The sequence below is a fragment of the Carlito syrichta genome, unplaced genomic scaffold (assembly GCF_000164805.1).
Source record: "Carlito syrichta isolate Samal-C Ts95f unplaced genomic scaffold, Tarsius_syrichta-2.0.1 Scaffold305696, whole genome shotgun sequence".
NCBI classification, from domain to species: Eukaryota; Metazoa; Chordata; class Mammalia; order Primates; family Tarsiidae; genus Carlito; species Carlito syrichta.
In genome coordinates this window covers 34,185-52,812 of record NW_007249792.1, presented here as the reverse complement: position 1 = coordinate 52,812, position 18,628 = coordinate 34,185, and the positions used below count along the sequence as shown (strand labels likewise).

General features: G+C 39.5%; 1 protein-coding gene across 1 annotated transcript in view; it reads right to left on the bottom strand.

The window, feature by feature from the left end:
- Positions 1–9,780, bottom strand: part of LCA5 (LCA5, lebercilin) — a 33,617-nt gene extending 23,837 nt beyond the window's left edge. The window contains exons 1-2 of the mRNA XM_008062408.2: positions 9,582–9,780; positions 2,282–2,811 (exon numbers count right to left, since the gene is read on the bottom strand). Of these exons, the coding sequence (XP_008060599.1) occupies positions 2,282–2,811; positions 9,582–9,780 (729 nt within the window). The remainder of the gene's footprint in view (positions 1–2,281; positions 2,812–9,581) is intronic.
- Positions 9,781–18,628: the final 8,848 nt, after the last annotated feature.

Below are 18,628 nucleotides of genomic sequence, written 5' to 3'. Positions count from 1 at the left end.
CTGAAAGGAAAGCAGGAAGTAGCTGTGGCTGTGAAAGTGCGATCCAAGGATCCTTGGGATGGAATGATCTGTTCTTCCACCGCGGTCATGTCACATGAACCTACACGTGTGATAACACTGCAAAGAACTGAATACACACGTGCGAAACTAGAGAAAGCTGAGCAAGGCTGATGAACTGCATTCATGCATCACAACTTCCTGGTTGTAACACTGTATCCGAGTTATGATGTTACCTCTGGGAGACTCAGGTCAAAAGGTATATGAGATCTTTGAGCACTTTTCCTGTAACTGTGTGTTAATTTACAAGGAACACACACGAAAATTTTCTTAACCTTTAATCTTCAATATGAAAAAAAAACCGTGGACAATACATGGTTAACTATTTCAATGACTTGTCATTACAGATGACCGACTTTCACGCTCCGGGGTGAGGAGTCACATAATGTACCTCCTATCTACAACTCAGAATTCACAGGTTTATCCCCATGTTTCCTCGCTCCCTTCTTTCTTCTCTGTCCCCACCACCTGAACCCTTCATAACAGACTATAAAACTGCAGTATATAGGATGTGCGTGTGTGCGCGCGCGCATGTGTGTGTGTCTCCACGGCAATTTCATGCTCTCTCTAATTATGTAGTTTTATACACACACACTCAGTTATTTACCACATTCATTAATTAGGATTCTGGGCTCTTCACTCCTAATATTAAAATCCATTATGTGGCACATTTTACACTTCCTTTTAAAGATAATTAAAATGTCAGTTATCTGTTGTTTATGAAGATAACTGTTTGCAGTCCCCAATTCCAACCAACTCATGGGTAAGTGGACCTCAAAAAGATTTTTTTTGCCAGGCTCAGTGGCTCAGCCTGTCATCTCAGCACTTTGGGAGGTCAAGGTGAGTGGATTGCCAGAGCCAGCAGGTTAGAGACCTGCCCAGGAAACTTGGTGAGACCTCATCTCTACAATAAATTAAAAAAAATTAGCAGACGAGGTAGTGTGTACCTGTAGTTCTGGCTACTTGGAAGGCTGAGGTGGAAGGACTGTTGGGGTGGCCAAGAGCGTGCCACTGCACTCCAGACTGGGCAACAGAGTGAGGCTCTAACTCAAAAAAAAAAGAAAGAAATTTGGCAACCACTTTGGGTCCCCTATGAGAGCTTTTCTGTCCTCTCAATAAATCCTGCTTTCTAAAAAAAAAAAAAAATTCCATGCTTGCTTTACACTTTGAGTTGATCACTGGTATAACCTATTTAGCAACAGAATACCTTCTGTGCACTAAAACAGAAGATGATAATGACAAATTTTGGAGAATAAACTAGGTACCTTTTCTGGCTACTGAAGTACACTGAATTGAATAAACCACTGTTTCAGGGCATGGGACTGGTATACTGGGCATGGCATATTATACAGACTAAACGGTACAGCATGCCATGTATTAAAAACATCTAATATATTCCAGACACCTAATAATTTATAGTTCTGAGCCTCCTTTGTTCAGAGAACTCTCACAACAGGCATTATTCCTATACTTTTTCCTATGACTGCTTTCTAAACTACTTGCCAAGCTTAAGCAATAGAATCTGACCCAGGGCTTCTATTTTAGATAAACAGATGATTGATAGATGGTAGATAGATTATATAGATGGACAGATAGATAGATAGATAGAAAAATGGATGGATGCTGGATAGGCAGACAGATATATGATAGAGGTGATAGATAGCAAGTGGACTCTAATATGAGTTCCCTGTGTAAAAGTCATGGGCTAAGACTTTTTCTCTCTCCATTCAAGAAAGAAAAGATCTGCTGTATTCTCAGACTAGTTACTCAATATTATACCAGTCACCCTCCTATCAGTTTTCATTTTGGGGATTAGGGGAATACCTTGTCCCAAAAGATGTACTGAATTAATCTTTAACACACAATATGCAAAGGAAATTCATCAGAAAGCATTATTCATGTGGTGTTTCTTAAACAGTGGCCCCAAAGGTCAGTTTTATAGACAGTGGCTATATAGACAATATAGAATATTGTCTCAAAATGACTAAGATCCATGGAATTAAACATTTATCCATTAATATGTGGCTCCTTAATGTTCACAACCTTTTGCATCTTGCTCATAAGACATACAATCTTAAATTTTCGCTAATCTCTTACTCAGAAAAACAATACTCAACATATTTTTCATTTCCAAAGCACATGCCAAACTGTAATAAGCAGTTTTAACAGAGCACCTTAAACACCCAATGAGAAACGAGCCAAGAAGCACAATCGGAAACTTTACCTTAATTCTTCTCTCAGTGTCATCTAGCTTTAACTCTGTCGAAACTAGTTTCTTTGCCAAATCATCTCGCTCAGGCAGGTGTCTTGCTTCACAGATCTTTTTCAGTTTCTGTAAGGAAAATTTTGTCTTAAAGAGTTCACCTTCCGTGTCCTTCACCCTTTTCTCAGTTGCCCGTTCTTTCTCTTGAGATTTTCTTAAGCGTTCTTTGAGCGTTGTAATCTCATTGTTATGACGAAGTATAAGTTGTGAGATCTCATTTTCTGCATCTTCAAACTTACTCAGGGCTTTCTCCTGTCTGTACTGAAGCCTTTTCAAAGACTTATTTTCTTTTAGCAGTTCGGCTAACTTGACCTGGAGTTCAGATACTTCATTCTGCAACTCATTGATTTTTAGCAGTCTTGCAGAAAGAACCCGTTTTGTGACAAAATCAGTTTCTTTCCGAAGTGGCTCTCTATTGAGGCTCTGGGAGCGAAATCCCACTCGGACTCCTTTTCTATTTGGCAGGCCTTTAGGGCTTGGTTTCCTAGAGGCTAAAAAAGAAACAGTAATCACGTAAAGTGAAAGCTGTACCAAATGTAGTGTTATTTATTCATTCTAATTCAAGGGGGACTATATCATTCTTTAGTTGTTTTGTTCCACAAAAGGGGATTTTTAAATACTTAGTTAAATATCAGGTTTTATTAAAAGCTCTAAATATGCTTCTGTTAAGAAAGGGCTGCAATCTTGCAAGAAAGGTCAAGAATATGACAATCCACCAAAAATGACATCCCAGTATTTAATGTGGAATTATTCTACATGCTTTAAAAGAAGTCAGCATCGCTTTAACCATTTTTAACCTTAAAGATAAGACAGCAAGTCAGAATTCAAACATGGGTACCATCAGCATTACCAGGATGCATAATAAACATTGTACAAAATACTGGAATAGTCAAGTCATTTGTGTCACAATATTTGGAATTATCCTTTGAAATGTGAAAACGTATGTTTTCTTTATATTAATTACAACTTTATCTGAAGACAGAATGATGGTATATTCTACAGTAAGAAAATCTGGAACTCAAATTTAGCACTTAGTAAATCCTTGGAAAATTCAGTTAAACCTTTCCAAGTCTATTTTCCCAACCCATAGAATGACATTACCTACACAATCAGGTTGCTGGGAGAATTAAATGAAATATATATACAACACAGAAAGTTCTACATATTCTCTATTAGTAATAAGAATTTCAACCCGGCTGTATGCGGAGGTTCAGCCTGTAATCCCAGTACTTTGGGAGGCTGAGGCAAGAGGATTGCCTGAGCTCAGAGGTTCAAGACCAGCCTGTGCAACTTGTGAGATCTCGTCTCTACAATAAATCAAAAAATAAGCTGGGTGTGGTAGTGCATGCCTGTAGCTCCAGCTACTTAGAAGGCTGAGGCAGAAGGATCACCTGAACCCAGCAGATCGAGGCTGCGGTGGCCATGAGAGTGCCAATGCACTCCAGCCTGGGAGACAGAGTGAGTCTCCAAAAAAGAACTCCATCCCATTTATCGGTGATTGAAAAATGAAAAACAGCAGTACAAACATGTTTCTAAATGTTTTCTCAGGGGATTTATTTTGTGTGATGCTCAAATCTAAAACTCCTAACATAATTTGAGAAACTAAAAACAAAGAATCATAACCTAAAAAATTTAAGTATATGAAATCTTTAGAGAGTACATATTAAACATATGGACTTGGCAGCAACTTGGATGAATTTAGAGTCTATCACACTCAGTGACCTATCACAGAAACAAAGAACAGAATTCCACATGTTCTCACTCATAAGCAGACCTTGAACACTTATCATAATACTATGAGAAAGGGATTGGCAATAGTGGGAAACTGCCAGGGTGGGATTGGCAGTTGAGGGAAACTGCCAGGGGAAGGAAGGGCACACCTCATCAACAAGGGTACCTGTATGATGAACATTTATATACCTAACCTGAATTGTACCCCACATCTTTTTTTTTTAACTGATTTAAAAAACTGATTTAATGAGCCTAATCCCACATCTTTAAAATAAAAAAAGAGTACATATTTAATCACACTTCTAAAAATGTGAAATAATGTTTTTATTTTTACTAAAAGTTCACTAAACTTAAACCTCAAGGTACAGAGCACCCTTTAAAAGAGAGGAAAAAAAAAAACTTCCAGAAGAAAGTCTGCCTTTCAGAAGTTAAGAAAATGATCTTTAGCCAAATGCAGTAGCTCATACGTGTAATTCCAACACTTTGAGAAGCTGAGGCAAGAGGATCACTTGAGCCCAGGAATATGAGACCAGCCTAGACAACACAGCAAGACCTCATCTCTACAAAGAAATTTTTAAAACTTAGCCAGGTGTGGCTACGCACACCTGCAGTCCCAGCTACTCAGGAGGTTAAGGCAGGAGGAGGATCACCTGAACCCAGGAGGTTGAAGCTGCAGTAAGCCATGATTGTGCCACCGCATTCCAGTCAGGGCAAGAGTGAGAGCACACCTCAAAAAAAAAGAAGAAGAAGAAAATGATCTTTAAAAGAGACTTCTGAAAGTCTGCCTTTCAAAGTTAAGAAAATGATCTTTAACCTCCATGGCAACTACATTTTTTCAAGGACAAAATGCATTCCAGAGTGAAAAAAAAAGAAGAAGAAGAAAAACTAGAAGATCCAACCTTTCCAGACACAGATATCTGATTACATTATATAAACAAGTAACTTTTACAATTTAGCATTACAAAATGTCTTAAAAAGATAGAGGATAGTATAGACGCTGTTTTGAATGTGCATGGATTGAGAATTCCAGCTCTATAAATGTATGAATACACAAAAGGAACCACTAATAAAATAAAATTAGGGAATACATAATTGCAACTTTGAAACTATGCTATCCAAGATGGTAGCCATTAGCCACATATAGTTACTGAGAAATCTGAAATCTGGGTAGTCCAAAGTGAGATATGCTGTAACTGTGAAATACACACATAGTTAAAAAAAAAAGAGGAATGCAAAATATTTCACAAAATGTGTTTTATACTGACTGTATGTAGAAATGATGATTTTTCTTTTGTTTTGTTTTTTTGGAGTTGGAGTCTCACTCTGTCACCGACTGGAGTGCAGTGCCGCTCCTGGCCACCGCAGCCTCGACCTGCTGGGCTCCGGCGATCCTTCCGCCTCAGCCTTCCAAGTAGCCAGAATTACAGGCGCGTGCTACCACGCCTGGCTGATTTTAGATTTATTGTAGAGATGAGGTCTCGCCAAGTTGCCCGGGTGGGTCTCAAACCTGCGGGCTCAGACAATTTACTCACTTCAGCCTCCCAAAGCGCGGGATTACAGACTGAGCCACCGAGCCCGGGCACTACAGCCTTGACATGCTGGGCTCAGGCGATCCTTCCACGTCAGCCTTCCAAGTAGCTGGAACTACAGACGCCCAGCTAGTTTTCGTGATTGAATGTAGAGATGAGGTATCACTAAGTTGCCCAGGATTGTCTTGAACCCCCGGGCTCAGGTAATCCTCTCGCCTTGGTCTCCCAAAATGCTGGGATTGCAGGTTAAGCCACCGTGCCCGGCCTGATAATGTTTTTAATATGATAGGTTAAATAAAAATATATTATTGAAATTAATTTCGTTGTATTTTCTTTTTTTAATATGGATACTAGAAAATATAAAACTACATGTGTGGCTTGCATTATATTTTCATTGAATAACATCACTTTAAAAATATAATTTCGGCCAGATGCAGTGGCTCACATCTATAATTCCAGCACTTGGGGAGGCCAAGGGGAGAGAATTGCTTGATCCTAGGAGTTCAAAATCGACCTAAGAAATATAGCAAGACTTCATTTCTACAAAAAAAAGTTTTTAAAAATTGTGGTGTATGCCTGCAGTCCCAGCTACTTGGAAAGCTGAAGTGGAAGGAGTGTCTGTCTGAGCCCAAGAGGTCGAGGCTGCGGTGAGCCATGAGAATGCCGCTGCACTCCAGTCTGGGTGATAGAGTGAGACCCCACCTCAAAAAAAAAAGAATGTAATTTTTTTGGCTAGGCAGGGTAACTCACACCTATAATCCCAGCAGTTTGAGAGGCCAAGGCAGGAAGGAGGATCATTTGAGGCTAGGAGTTCAAGACAAGCCTGGGCAATATAGCAAGACCCATCTTCACACACACACACACACACACACACACACACACACACACACACACAAACACACACACAAAATCAGCTGGGCATGGTGGCATACACCTGTAGTACCAGCTACTCAGAAGGTTAAGGCAAGAGGCTCGCTTGACCCCAAGAGTTCTGAGTAGCTGGTACTACAAAGTGAGACTCTGTCTCAAAAAGAAAAAAAAAGCAAGAATTTAAAATTTTAAGTATCCAACATTTCTATTTTCTTTCTTTCCCACAAGAAGTTAAGGGACTTTTGATATTATATGCTATTATGGAATATGTACTTGGTTCTAAGAATGACAGAAACTTTATATATGAAAATAATTATACATAAACATGATGTTAATTGTTCCAAACCTGATTTTTATGCACAAAACTACGTTACTTGGAAAACAAAATTTCATACAAAAAGCAACTTGTTTTATTTGAAAAGTTAAAGCCTAATAATATAAGAATCAGGCCAAAAATTTTTAGTCAGAAACAAAAGAGTTTCCACAACCAACTTTTTGACACCCTAAAACTCTGAACATTTTCATCTACATCTTATGAGCATGACTACAAATTAACCTGAACTTACAACATTAACCTGAACTCACAAATATTCCCATCTTCCTCTACCTTTCTTATTTCCATTTTCAAAGCTATCAAGATGAAACATGGTGCTTCATAAAAGGAGAGAGAAGAAGAAAGATGACTGGCCGATGTCCATGTCATTCTTCATCTCCCCTCGTTAAGTCGCCACCACAAAGTTGGTGGGAAAACATTGCTTTTTCTTCCTTCAAGTGTTTAAAATAAAATACGACTCATTTTTTAAATACAGTAAAAATAAACTATGCACCTACCAAAAAAATCAAAATATGCTTATACTACTGAGAAAACAATGGAATAAATATGTAATATACAAACATGTACAACCAAAATTTACTAAGTTTCATCATTATAAATTCTGATGGAGCACAAATTTTATTTTTAAAAATAATAAAGAATGCTGAAAACAAACAAGGAGGTAGAAAGAATATGCTATCAAACATGCAAATCCACAAATTCAAGGGTTTAAGATGCTATTTTAATTATATTTGTTTTGTCCTTAGTTTAGTCTACCCTGATTGCAATTTAAATCAAGAGAAATTAACTTAGTATTTAAGAATATGTAGTAGTTTGATCCCATTACTTGGTCAAAAGCAAACAAATTACCAGAGATTTTAATTCAAAATACAGTGCAAAGCAGAAAACATTACAAGTCAGACTGAAGACAGTAACTGAAATTTCCTGGGTCATGCTGGAACTGTTTTTGAGTTGGAGTCTCACTCCATCGCCCAGACTGGTGTGCAGCGGCACACTCCCGGCCACCCCAGTGTCAACCTGCTGGGCTCAGGCCACCCTTCTGCCTCAGCCTCCCAAGCAGCCCAAACTACAGGTGCACGCTACCACCCCCAGCTAATTTTTTGATTTACTGTAGAGAAGAGGTCTTGCCAAGTTGACCAGGCTATTCTCAAACCTGTGGGCTCAGGCAATCCCCTCACCTCAGTCTCCCAAAATGCTGGGATGACAGGCTTGAGACACCACGCCCAACCTGGAACTGTTTTCCACAGCTTTTCTCAAGTATCTTCTCAAATAAGTTAGACTTACATAAAGTTCTGACTTCTCAATTGGGTACCCTACTAAACTGCTTCTGGGGAAGGAAGGAAAAATTAGTCTTCCTTACCAATAATACCCTAAGTATTTCTTGGTAATAATGGGTATTTTCTAAGGCTCAACCCTAAGATCTGTTTGTTCTTAATTATTTAGCAAAGGTATTATCAGATCATGATCACAACTACAAAATTATAACAAGCACCCTTCACTTAGATTTAGAGAAAAGGACAAAATAAATAGGCACTTGATTGTTAGAAATTTGGACATCCCTAAGGAGCCAGATTAGGGGGTCGATGAAAGGGTTCCTTTCAAAAGGAATAAATATTCACCATAGCTTTTAATGAGTGAATTTTATTTTTCAAAGTAGAAATTTATAAAGGCAAATTTAATTAGGCCTTTGCTTAAATCCTTTCCAGGGCTAACTATTCCCCACACAGATAGTCATTATATTAGCACAGGATGTGACATGTTTCATGCATCACCCATTTTCCTTCTCAGCTCCTGGTTTTACCACTCCTGCCTTGCAAAGTAAACTCTCACCATTCTAAACTACTGCTGTTATAACTGTGCTGCATTTATTAATGCGTACTGTAATTACCTTTTTTGCCTTAGCTCATTTTTCTATGCTATACTTGTAGACCTTGCATTTTTTTTGTTACTGAGTACAGTGAAATGTTCTTGACCAGAGATTTATTCAGATGGAGATGAGATTTAGAAGCCTGCATAGTTGGCCAGGCGTGGTGGCCATGCCTGCAATCCAGTAAACTTTGGAAGGCCCAGGTAGGATAATCACTCAAGGCCAGGAGTTCAAGACCAACCTGGGCAACATAGTGAGACCCAGTCTCTACAAGAAATCAAAAACTAGCCAGGTGTGGTGGCACACACCTGTAATCCCACTACTAAGAAGGTTGAGGAGAGAGAATTGCCTGAGCCCAGGAGACTGAGGTTGTGGTGAGCCATGATCACGCCACTGTACTTCAGTCTGGGTGACAGGGTCAGATCCAATTAAAAAAATAAATTAAATTAGAAAAAAATTAAGGAGCTGGGTAGGGTGGCTCGCATCTGTAATCCAAACTACTTGGGAGGCTGAGGTGGAAGGACTGCTTAAGCCAATTGAGACCAGCCTGAGCAATGTAGCGAGACCCACTCTCAAAAGAACAAAATAAAAAATAAAGATACAAAAAAGTCCAAATATTTTGGGTTTCTGTTTTGCCTTTACAATACCTCAGGGACTCCCAGACATGCATTTATTTAGAAAGAAAAACAAAATGAGAAGCCTGAACTGTGTTTCTTTGGTGTATGAGTATTGTACGACTTTGACTATGACAAACAGTAATACATAGTACTATAAGCAACATTTATATAAATGTATTAACGTATAACCTGTCCAGAATGTAAATTAGCACACTTCCAAGCATATAACAACACACACGCTAACAGAAAAATTTCCTCAGGCTCTCAAAATGAGTCCTTCTAGAACCACCAGACTTTTTTAAGGCAGACTTACCACAGCGATGCACCTGGCTATCTGACGTTTGTCTCTTGGCACTTTCCCCCCTCATGCTTGATGGTGAAGTGAGATTGACCGGTGACGATCGGCCAGAAGACTGTGGGGTAGTTCCAGAATCAGAAGAATGAAAAGAATAATCGTGTTGGCCTGCCTTTCTTTCTTGACCCGTATCTGGACTTCTTTCTCTTTCCCCCATTGTTTTGAAACTGGTCTCTCTTCACGTAATCTCACAGATTCTTTTCTCCAGCAGACTCCATAAAAATGCTGAAGAACATGTTCACAGTCTTCAGATCCTGGTAATATTCATTTTTGTGCAGTCTATTTTCTCCACGATATATCCACAGACCACAATTCACATCAGCAGCCAAAAAATACTGCTGCTCTGCCCTACAATTAAGGAAGAAAAAGGAAGACTCATCATACGATCATGAAATAGATTTCTAGAGTTAATTACAAAGAAAGATGCTAAAAGCAAAATAATATACCGCCTCCCATTTTTTAAAAGGCTATAATTTATCTATATTTTCACACATAAGTTAATTATGCCATTTGGAGAAAAGACAGACTCTATCATAGCCTAGATAGAGAACATGTGAAGGACCTGAAACATAATTACTTCTGAAAAAATGTTAACTGAATTTGACCCCCTTGAATCTTAAGAGTTATAATAAGCACAAATACCGAAGTTAACAGGACAATAATGATCAAATTACCAGGTTTTTTCTTTCTTTTTTTTTGGCAGGGGAAAGAATAGTGGTAGTGCTAATGAGATGAGAACCAAGAAGAATATCTAAGACTGACCATATAAAAGTGTCTATTTTAAAGATATTTTTGAAATACAATTAAATTAAAAGAAAAATACATTTGATAAAAAAATTTGCAAAATGGCCATCATCTTTAATGTATAAATAAATATATCATATTATCCCTTAAAAAAACAAGAGGCCAGGCGCCATGGCTTGTGCCTATAATTCTAGAGCTTTGGGAGGCCGAGCCAGGAGGATCCACTGAGCCTAGGAACTCAGCATGGGCAAAATAACAAAGACCCTGTCTCCATAAGAAATATAAAACATAGCCAGGCATGGTGGTGCACACCTATTGCCCCAGCTACTTGGGAGGCTGAAGTGGGAGGATAGCTTGACCCCAGGATAGCTTGAGGTTGCAAGGTATGATCGCACCACTACACTCCAGCCTCTTACAAAAAGAAAGAAAAATATTAGATTAAAAAAATTATTTTATTTTTTTTAAGCAGGATTTATTGAGAGGACAGAAAAGCTCCCACAGTGGGAGGGGACGCGAGGGGGTTGCCCTAGATTAAAAATTAAATGGCCAAAATAATCAATACAAATGATAGGCACATAAAAATATTCAACCGCAGATACCATTTTTAAAGCTATCACATTACCAAAGGTTTTTCAAAACAGTAACATTCAATACTTCCGGAGCTGCTATCACGAAAAGATCCATAGAATTTTGGGGAAAAAAGTTGCCAAAATGCGTTAAGACTTTAATTATGGTTGGGCTCAGTGACTCAGTCTATAATCCCAGCACTTTGGGAAGCTGAGACGAGTGGACTGCCTAAGTCCACAGGTTCAAGACCCACCTGGGCATCTTGGCGAGACCTCGTCTCGAAAATAAATCAAAAACCAACCGTGCGTGGTGGCACGCGCCTGTAGTTCCAGTTACTTGAAAAGTTGAGGCAGAGGGATCGCTGGAGCCCAGCAGGTCGAGGTGTGGTGGCCGGGAGCGTGCCACTGCCCTCCAGCCTGGGCGACAGAGTGAGACTCCAACTCAAAAAAATTTTTAAAAAGAATTATATCAGCAAAGGATTAAAGCACACTAAATATGTTTAAATCTGTGATTTCACGTGATATATTTTTTTAAAAAAATAGCCAGGCTCGGTGGTTCAGCCTGTAATCCCAGAGCTTTGGGAGGTCGAGGTGAGTGGACTGCTTGAGCCCGCGGGTCCGAGACTCACCTGGGCAACTTGGCGAGACCTCGTCTCTACAATAAATTTTCTTAAAAACTTAGCTGGGCGTGGTGGCACGTGCCTGTAGTTGCAGCTACTTGGGAGGCTGAGGTGGCAGGATCGCCGGAGCCCAGCAGGTGGAGGCTGCGGTTGTTGGGAGCGTGCCACTACACTCCAGTCTGGGTGACGGAGTGAGACTCAAAAAAAACAAAATTATTCACCTTTGGAATAATTCCCTACCTTTGCTAGGGACCCAACTCATTAATTTGAAAATTGATGCATAAAGAGAAAAAATATCTACCATGCATCTGCCAATGCTATGAAAAACTAAATCTCAAAATAACAAAATAGTAGATGAGGGGAAGTTTTTAATATAATTATTCTAGTTAATAAGGGAAAAAGGAAACATTAAAATGACAGCAGTAGAATACTGCCATTTTGTAACCACTAATGAAATAATGAAACTGTATCATGATATAATGCTCACTAATGGCCCTAACACTACCAAAGAGAAACAACCAGACATTATATGCCTCATGATAGGACACAATACCTCTGAAGTAATCTGCCCTTCCCCAAAAAACTAAAAGTCTGGATCTGATCAAGCTTCTAGATGAAAATGCCACAGAAAATGCCTGTGACAGCTGTACAAGGAAAGTCATCAAAATCTAGACTGTGGCAAATTCTACAGGAAAAACTCGTTTATTTAATGAACAAATTGCAAGCAGAATAAGGAGAGAGGAAGAAGGTATCTATAGATTAAGAAAGTATTCAGACACAAATACCAGTTGCAATCTATGGAATTTATTTCAATCTTAATTTATATACAATAGAATTTCTTTTTTTTTTTTTTTTTTTTGAGTTGGAGTCTCACACTGTAGTCCAGACTGGAGTGTAGTGGCCGCTCCTGGCCACAGCAGCCTCGCCCTGCTGGGTTCCGGCAATCCTTCTACCTCAGCCTTCCAAGTAGCTGGAACTACAGGGGTACGCTACCATGCCCGGCTAGTTTTTGATTTATTGTAGAGATGAGGTCTTGCCAAGTTGCCCAGGCGGGTCTCGAACCCGCGGGCTCAGGTAGTTCACTCACCTCAGCCTCCAAAGGCACGGGATTACAGGCTGAGCCACCGAGCCCGGCTTACAATACAATTTCAATACAATGTATTGTATTTTAAAAATTGTAAGATAATCAAGAAAATTTAAACACTGATTGGATATTTAATATTAGGGAGTTACTATTGTCAGAGGTGAGATAATAATATTGCAGTTATTTTTTAAAAGATTTTACAAATACATGTTGAAATATTTATAGACAAAATGAAATGTCTGGGTTGGCTTCAAAACAACTCAGGGGAAGTGGGTAGTGGTAGAGATGATATAAGACTAACCATGAGTTGATAGTTGTGTAAACTGGGTGATAGAGACTTATGGCTTCATTATTCTAAAATCTCTACTTCTGCACGTTTGAAATCTTCCCTAGTAAAAAAGTATTTCTTAAAAAAACAAAAAAATGAACTTAGAACTTTAATTTTACTGCTCGTAGGTTAGTGGCTAGCAATCTCAGTCTCTGTTAAACTACTGTAACTAAAATCAGCAATTCCAATGACAAGTACTAATGTTAAAAAAATATATGTATGTGTGTGTCTGTAAATTAGCCTGAATCTTTCACCTTACAATCATGAAAAAATATTTGCACATGAAAAAAGGTGCCTAGGCCAGTTGCAGTGGCTCACACCTATAATCCTAGCACTTTGGAAGGCCAAAGTGGAAGGATGACTTGAGGCTAGAAATTCAAAACAAACGTTTTTTTAGTTAGACAGACATGATGACGCTCCCTGCAGTCCCAACTACTTGGAAAACTGAGGCAGGAGGACCACTTGAGTCTACAAGTTCGAGGCTGCAGTGAGCTATGACCATGCCACTGCACTCTAGCCTGGGAGACAGAGGGAGACCCTGTCCCCACCTCCCAAAAAAATTGTGCTCATGCCTGTAATCCTAGCACTTTAAGAGGCCGAGGTAAGAGGACTACTTGAGCCCAGGAGTTGAAGACCAGCCTGAGCAACACAGCAAGACCTCATCTCTACAAAAAGCAAAAAATAAAACAGGCATAGTGGAGCACACCTTTAGTCCCAGTTTCTCGGGAAGCTGAGGCAGAAGGATCGCCTGATCCCAGGAGGTTGAAGCTGCAGTGAGCTGTCATCATGCCATCGCACTCCAGCCTGGGTGACAGAGTGAACTGAGGAGGGAAGGCAGAGCCGGGAAGAAGACAAAAAGGGTATGAGCAAGCAAGTGGCTCCACCACTCATCGGCTATGTAAATCTGCAGTTTCTGAACACCTAATCTAAATCTGATGTTTCTATTTGTGAAATGGGAATATTAACAGTAACCACCTTAAATAATTGTTGTGAGGATTAAATGAGATAATTCAATATCTATCACCCAACAAGCATCTGGCTCTTACATTAGCAATTCAAACACACGAGATGCTCAGTAAATCATGATCATGTTCCCTGTCAAAGACTTTCAGTTTAAATTCTAATAACATAACTAAAAGTTGATTACATGGCAAAGATGAAGATTTCTGTTTACATTTGCATAGCAGAAGTCGCTTCTCATGACCCATCCTGTCTAAATCAGCAGCATCAACCACCTTTTCATGGCAAAGGGGAAGAACACACCAAACAGCACTCCTACCTCTCCTCCCAAATACAGTCAAGCAGTTGCAAATTAAACAGATAAAAGGTGATATCCACTACCTCATGATCCAAGTCCTGTTCCCTGGAACTACCATTTTAGTGGCTCACACACTTATGCTTACACTATTTCTTGAATTGACAATGATAGACTACACAAAATGATTTAACTCACCCTTCATTTTAGATGATTGTCACATGCAACTGCCTGCTAGTTATGCGAGTTTTTTCCTAGAATTGCTAAGTGTCTTTTTTTCCCCCCAGAGGAAAAAACATGCTTATCACTAATACCTACCAGCATCTTAATGATCAATAGCCCGAAATCCCTTCCATTCTTCCTCTTGAAGACACTTTGCTCAAATGGCCTATTCTAATTTAAACCAATTACTTTCTACAACTGTTGCACTGCTGTCATTCTGGAGTTACTTAACAGAATTGCTGTGTTAGTGTACTACTTCTAGCCCATGTCATCATCTTTCTTAGTTTTCATTATTTTGCTGGTCCACATGCTTAAGTAAATTTTTCAAACAGGGCTTATGGTTTAGGAAGCACCTGTTCTAAGTCCTTGCATGCTGAAGATTGTTTTTATTTTACTTCATACTTGATAGTTTTCATAGGTTCTGAATTCTAGGTTACTTTCTCTCAGAACTTTGAAGATAGTAATTCACTGTCTTTTAAACCCTCAGTGATGTTATATGACACATTTGTTATAGTCATTCTTTCACTCCAAATATATTTTTTGAGCTCTCACGTGATAGAGAGCAATAACAAAAAATCCTGTCCTTACTATACTCATCCAATTCTCATTCCTTTACAGGTTTCTTCTTTCTCTCTTTTTTCCTCCCTTGGAGTGTCTAGGAATTTTCCTCCTCTACTACTGAAGTTTCACAATGATATAAAGAGGAGTGGGTCTTTTTCATTGTATTGGGCCCTCATCTCCCCCTCCTCCTTTCAATCTGGGAATCTGCATATTTAAGCACTATAGATATTCTTATATTACTTTTCTGATCATTGAACTTCTCTGTTTTCTCTTTTTGAAACTTCTACAAACCTGCTCTTTGTCTCTTTGCTCTATTTTTTTTTTTTTTGAGTTGAAGTCTCAGTCTGTCACCCAGACTGGAGTGCAGTGGCCGCTCCCAGTCACCGCAGGCTCGACCTGCTGGGCTCCGGCAATCCTTCCGCCTCAGTCTTCCAAGTAGCCGGAATTACAGGTGCGCACAACCATGCCCAGCTAATTTTTTTTTTTTTTTTTGTAGAGATGAGGTCTCGCCTGCCCAGGTGGGTCTCGAACCCGCAGGCTCAGGCAATCCACTCACCTCAGCCTCCCAAAGCATGGGATTACAGACTGAGCCACCGAGCCTGGCTTCTTTGTTCTATTTTCAAAGAGTTGACTCAATTGATCTTCTAAGCTATCATTTAAAAAAAAGACTATGTCAATACTTTCATTTCCAAGAACTCTCATTCTGATTTTTAAAATAATTATTCTGTTCTTACTTTATGAATGCAATATATTTTTTCTCTGAGAATATTAAATAGACATTTTTTGTTTAAGATCTTTCTAATCCAAGAATTATCTGTTTCACATGGTGTCAGTTTTAATGTTTATCTTGGGCTTTTTATTTATATACTGCCGGTTTTACATCTTTGAAGATAATTTTTGGTTGACCATTGACGCTTAAGAAAGAAGAGTGAATGGAAACCCTGTACGTGTGAGTAGGGCTTCCTGACTGGAATGCTCTGCTCTATGTCAGACGAAAAGCAGAGAATTAGTCATTGTATAGGCTATATATTACAAAAAGAATACACACAATATAGAGGTTATGTTTAATATGGATAATTCCCTAAGATTGAGAATAAGGAAGCTTATCTTCAGACACAAATGTCCACAATAGCAGTGACACTTTTCCTTGATGGTTGTTTTGGTTTTTACTTCCAGAAGGAATAAGCTCCGTCTATTTTGATGGGAAAGAGACAGAGGCGTGAGTGAGGAAACACGAAATACCACAGAGACTGTCGCTGTGCATGGGCTTGGATGGGAGAAGGCACAGCTGTCCCACACACAGCTCTCCAATGATCCCTCCCTCTGCATTCTCAAGTGTCCTTTCTCTCTGACCTTTTGAATCCCAAGAATCTGAGAGTCTGTGAGACACATCAGAACCTTCCCTTGTTGCAGCTCCTTCGTGAATATTTTCTCTATTCTAACTGTTGAATCCATCAATACTCTTTCAGAAATGCACTGCACTCTCTCGTCTACGGAGTACTCTGTTATCCCTTCAGAGTTACAGGTTTATTCTCTTTTTCTCTTTAGTACCATTTTAATATTGTCTCCAGGGAGAAAACAGACAAACACACATGCCAAATCAACAACTTTAACAGCAAATATCAGTCATTTTAAGCCAATTATTTCTAACAATTATTCTCACCCTTTCAGACAACTTGACATAAACAACTGATTTTCCAAAGTCCGTGAGCTACCATTCAATTCACGTACCCACTCAGTCAACAAAAATTACTGATGAAAAGCCCAGACTTCTTCACCACTACACAATGCAACCACGTAACCAAAAACTTTTTGTGCTTCTCAAAGCTATTAAAATAAAGGAGAAAAAAAAAACTTACGATGCAGTTTCCATTTTAGACATTAAGGAAAAATGTTTAAGAGTAACCTATGAGCTAGACTGTTATCCCACTTCTTTTCCAACCGTTTTTTTTTTTGAGCCCACAGTAGTCAAGTTTTCATTCCCAGCACTCGACCAAAATACGCTTTTGTTAAGATCACCAATGACATTTATCTTTCTGACTTCATCAGCCCATTTTCTATCCTATTCCTCCTTGACCTCACAGTAGCGTTTGCCACAATCAACTACTCCTTCTTTCTCCAAACATTCTCTTTCTGACTCAGTTTCCACAGCCACCTATTCCCCTGGTTTTCTCACCTCCTCGCTGCTTCCTCTCAGGCTCCCCTACTGAATTGCCTCCTCTGCCTGTCCTCTACACGAAGGAATACACAAGGCGGCCCACGCTGGCCCTTCTTCTTTATTGCCACTCTTCTCCTTGGGTGACGTCGCCTAGCTCTCATTTCCCCTGACTTTCAGATTCACACGCTCACCCTTCTACTTGACAACTCCGCTTACATGCCAGAAACTTAAATCACCTCCTGTCCCCCTTCCTCTCTTCCTGATCTCATTCGACGGCAAGCTCACCTGTGAAATGACTCACGTCACACATCTAGGAAACATTCTGGATTCCCTCCTCCAAACCACAGGTCAAGTCAAACAGCTTAGTCTCCAAAACACATTCCAGATCTGAGCGTGTCTCACCATCCACACTGCCACTGCCCTAGTCACAGCCACGGGAGCCCACGTCTTCCCACTCGGACTTGTGCAACAGCCTCCTGACACTCTGCTTTAATCCTTGCTCCCAGGTCAGCTCTTCGTGCGGCAGTCGGAAAACGTGACTGAAACAGCGATCAGACAGCACTGCTCTCTGGCTGAACACACTTCAGTGGCCTCCAGGGCCAGCAGATCCCTTAACTAAACCCACACACTCACACACGATCCAGCGCTTCTGCCTATGACTCCATCCTCATCTCCTGTCTCTCTTCCCTCCATCTCCCTTTTCAGGCAAACCTGCTTTCTTTTGTGCCTTCAACATCCCAAGCCTGCTGCCAGCTGAATTTGAACTTGCTGCACCTGCCAACCTGGAACCTCACAAGGTGTCTCCTCCTCTTCTTCCTGTTCTCAGCACAGATGTCACCTCCTCTAAGTGGGCTCCCCTGACGATTCTATCAGAGTGAGTCCAGCCACTCTATCACATTACCTGGTTTTACTGTCTTCATAGACCTTGTGACGATTGGAAACAATCTGACATTTATTGTCTTACCCCTCTTACTAAATGTAAGAGCCAGGAGAACAGAAATCTTGTCTGTCCACCTCACCAAAGTAACATTATTCATTAATTATTTGTGGAATGAATGATTATCTGCTAATGTTATTCCAAATACAGTATTAACAGTTTCATTTATAAAATTTTCCTTTTCATTTTAAAGGAAATGTTAAATATTCCCTCTTTTAAATAACTGCATAAGACTGACTTAAATCTTTAAAATTCCTAAGAATAGGGAAAAGTTAGCAAATCAGAAAGTTTTGTTCAGATTCACTACCATTGTAAAGCTGCAATATTCTTTTCTAGGTTAATTTTAAATAACTAGAATAAAGTAACACAGCTTCAGCCTAAATAAATTTCACCTGCAGTTACAATAATTTCTTTTTGACTAACATAGTCATAATACTGAGTACAATTACTATTTTTATAACTTGGCGAGACCTCATCTCTACAATAAATCAAAAAATTAGCCGGGCGTGGCAGCGCGTGCCTGTAGTTCA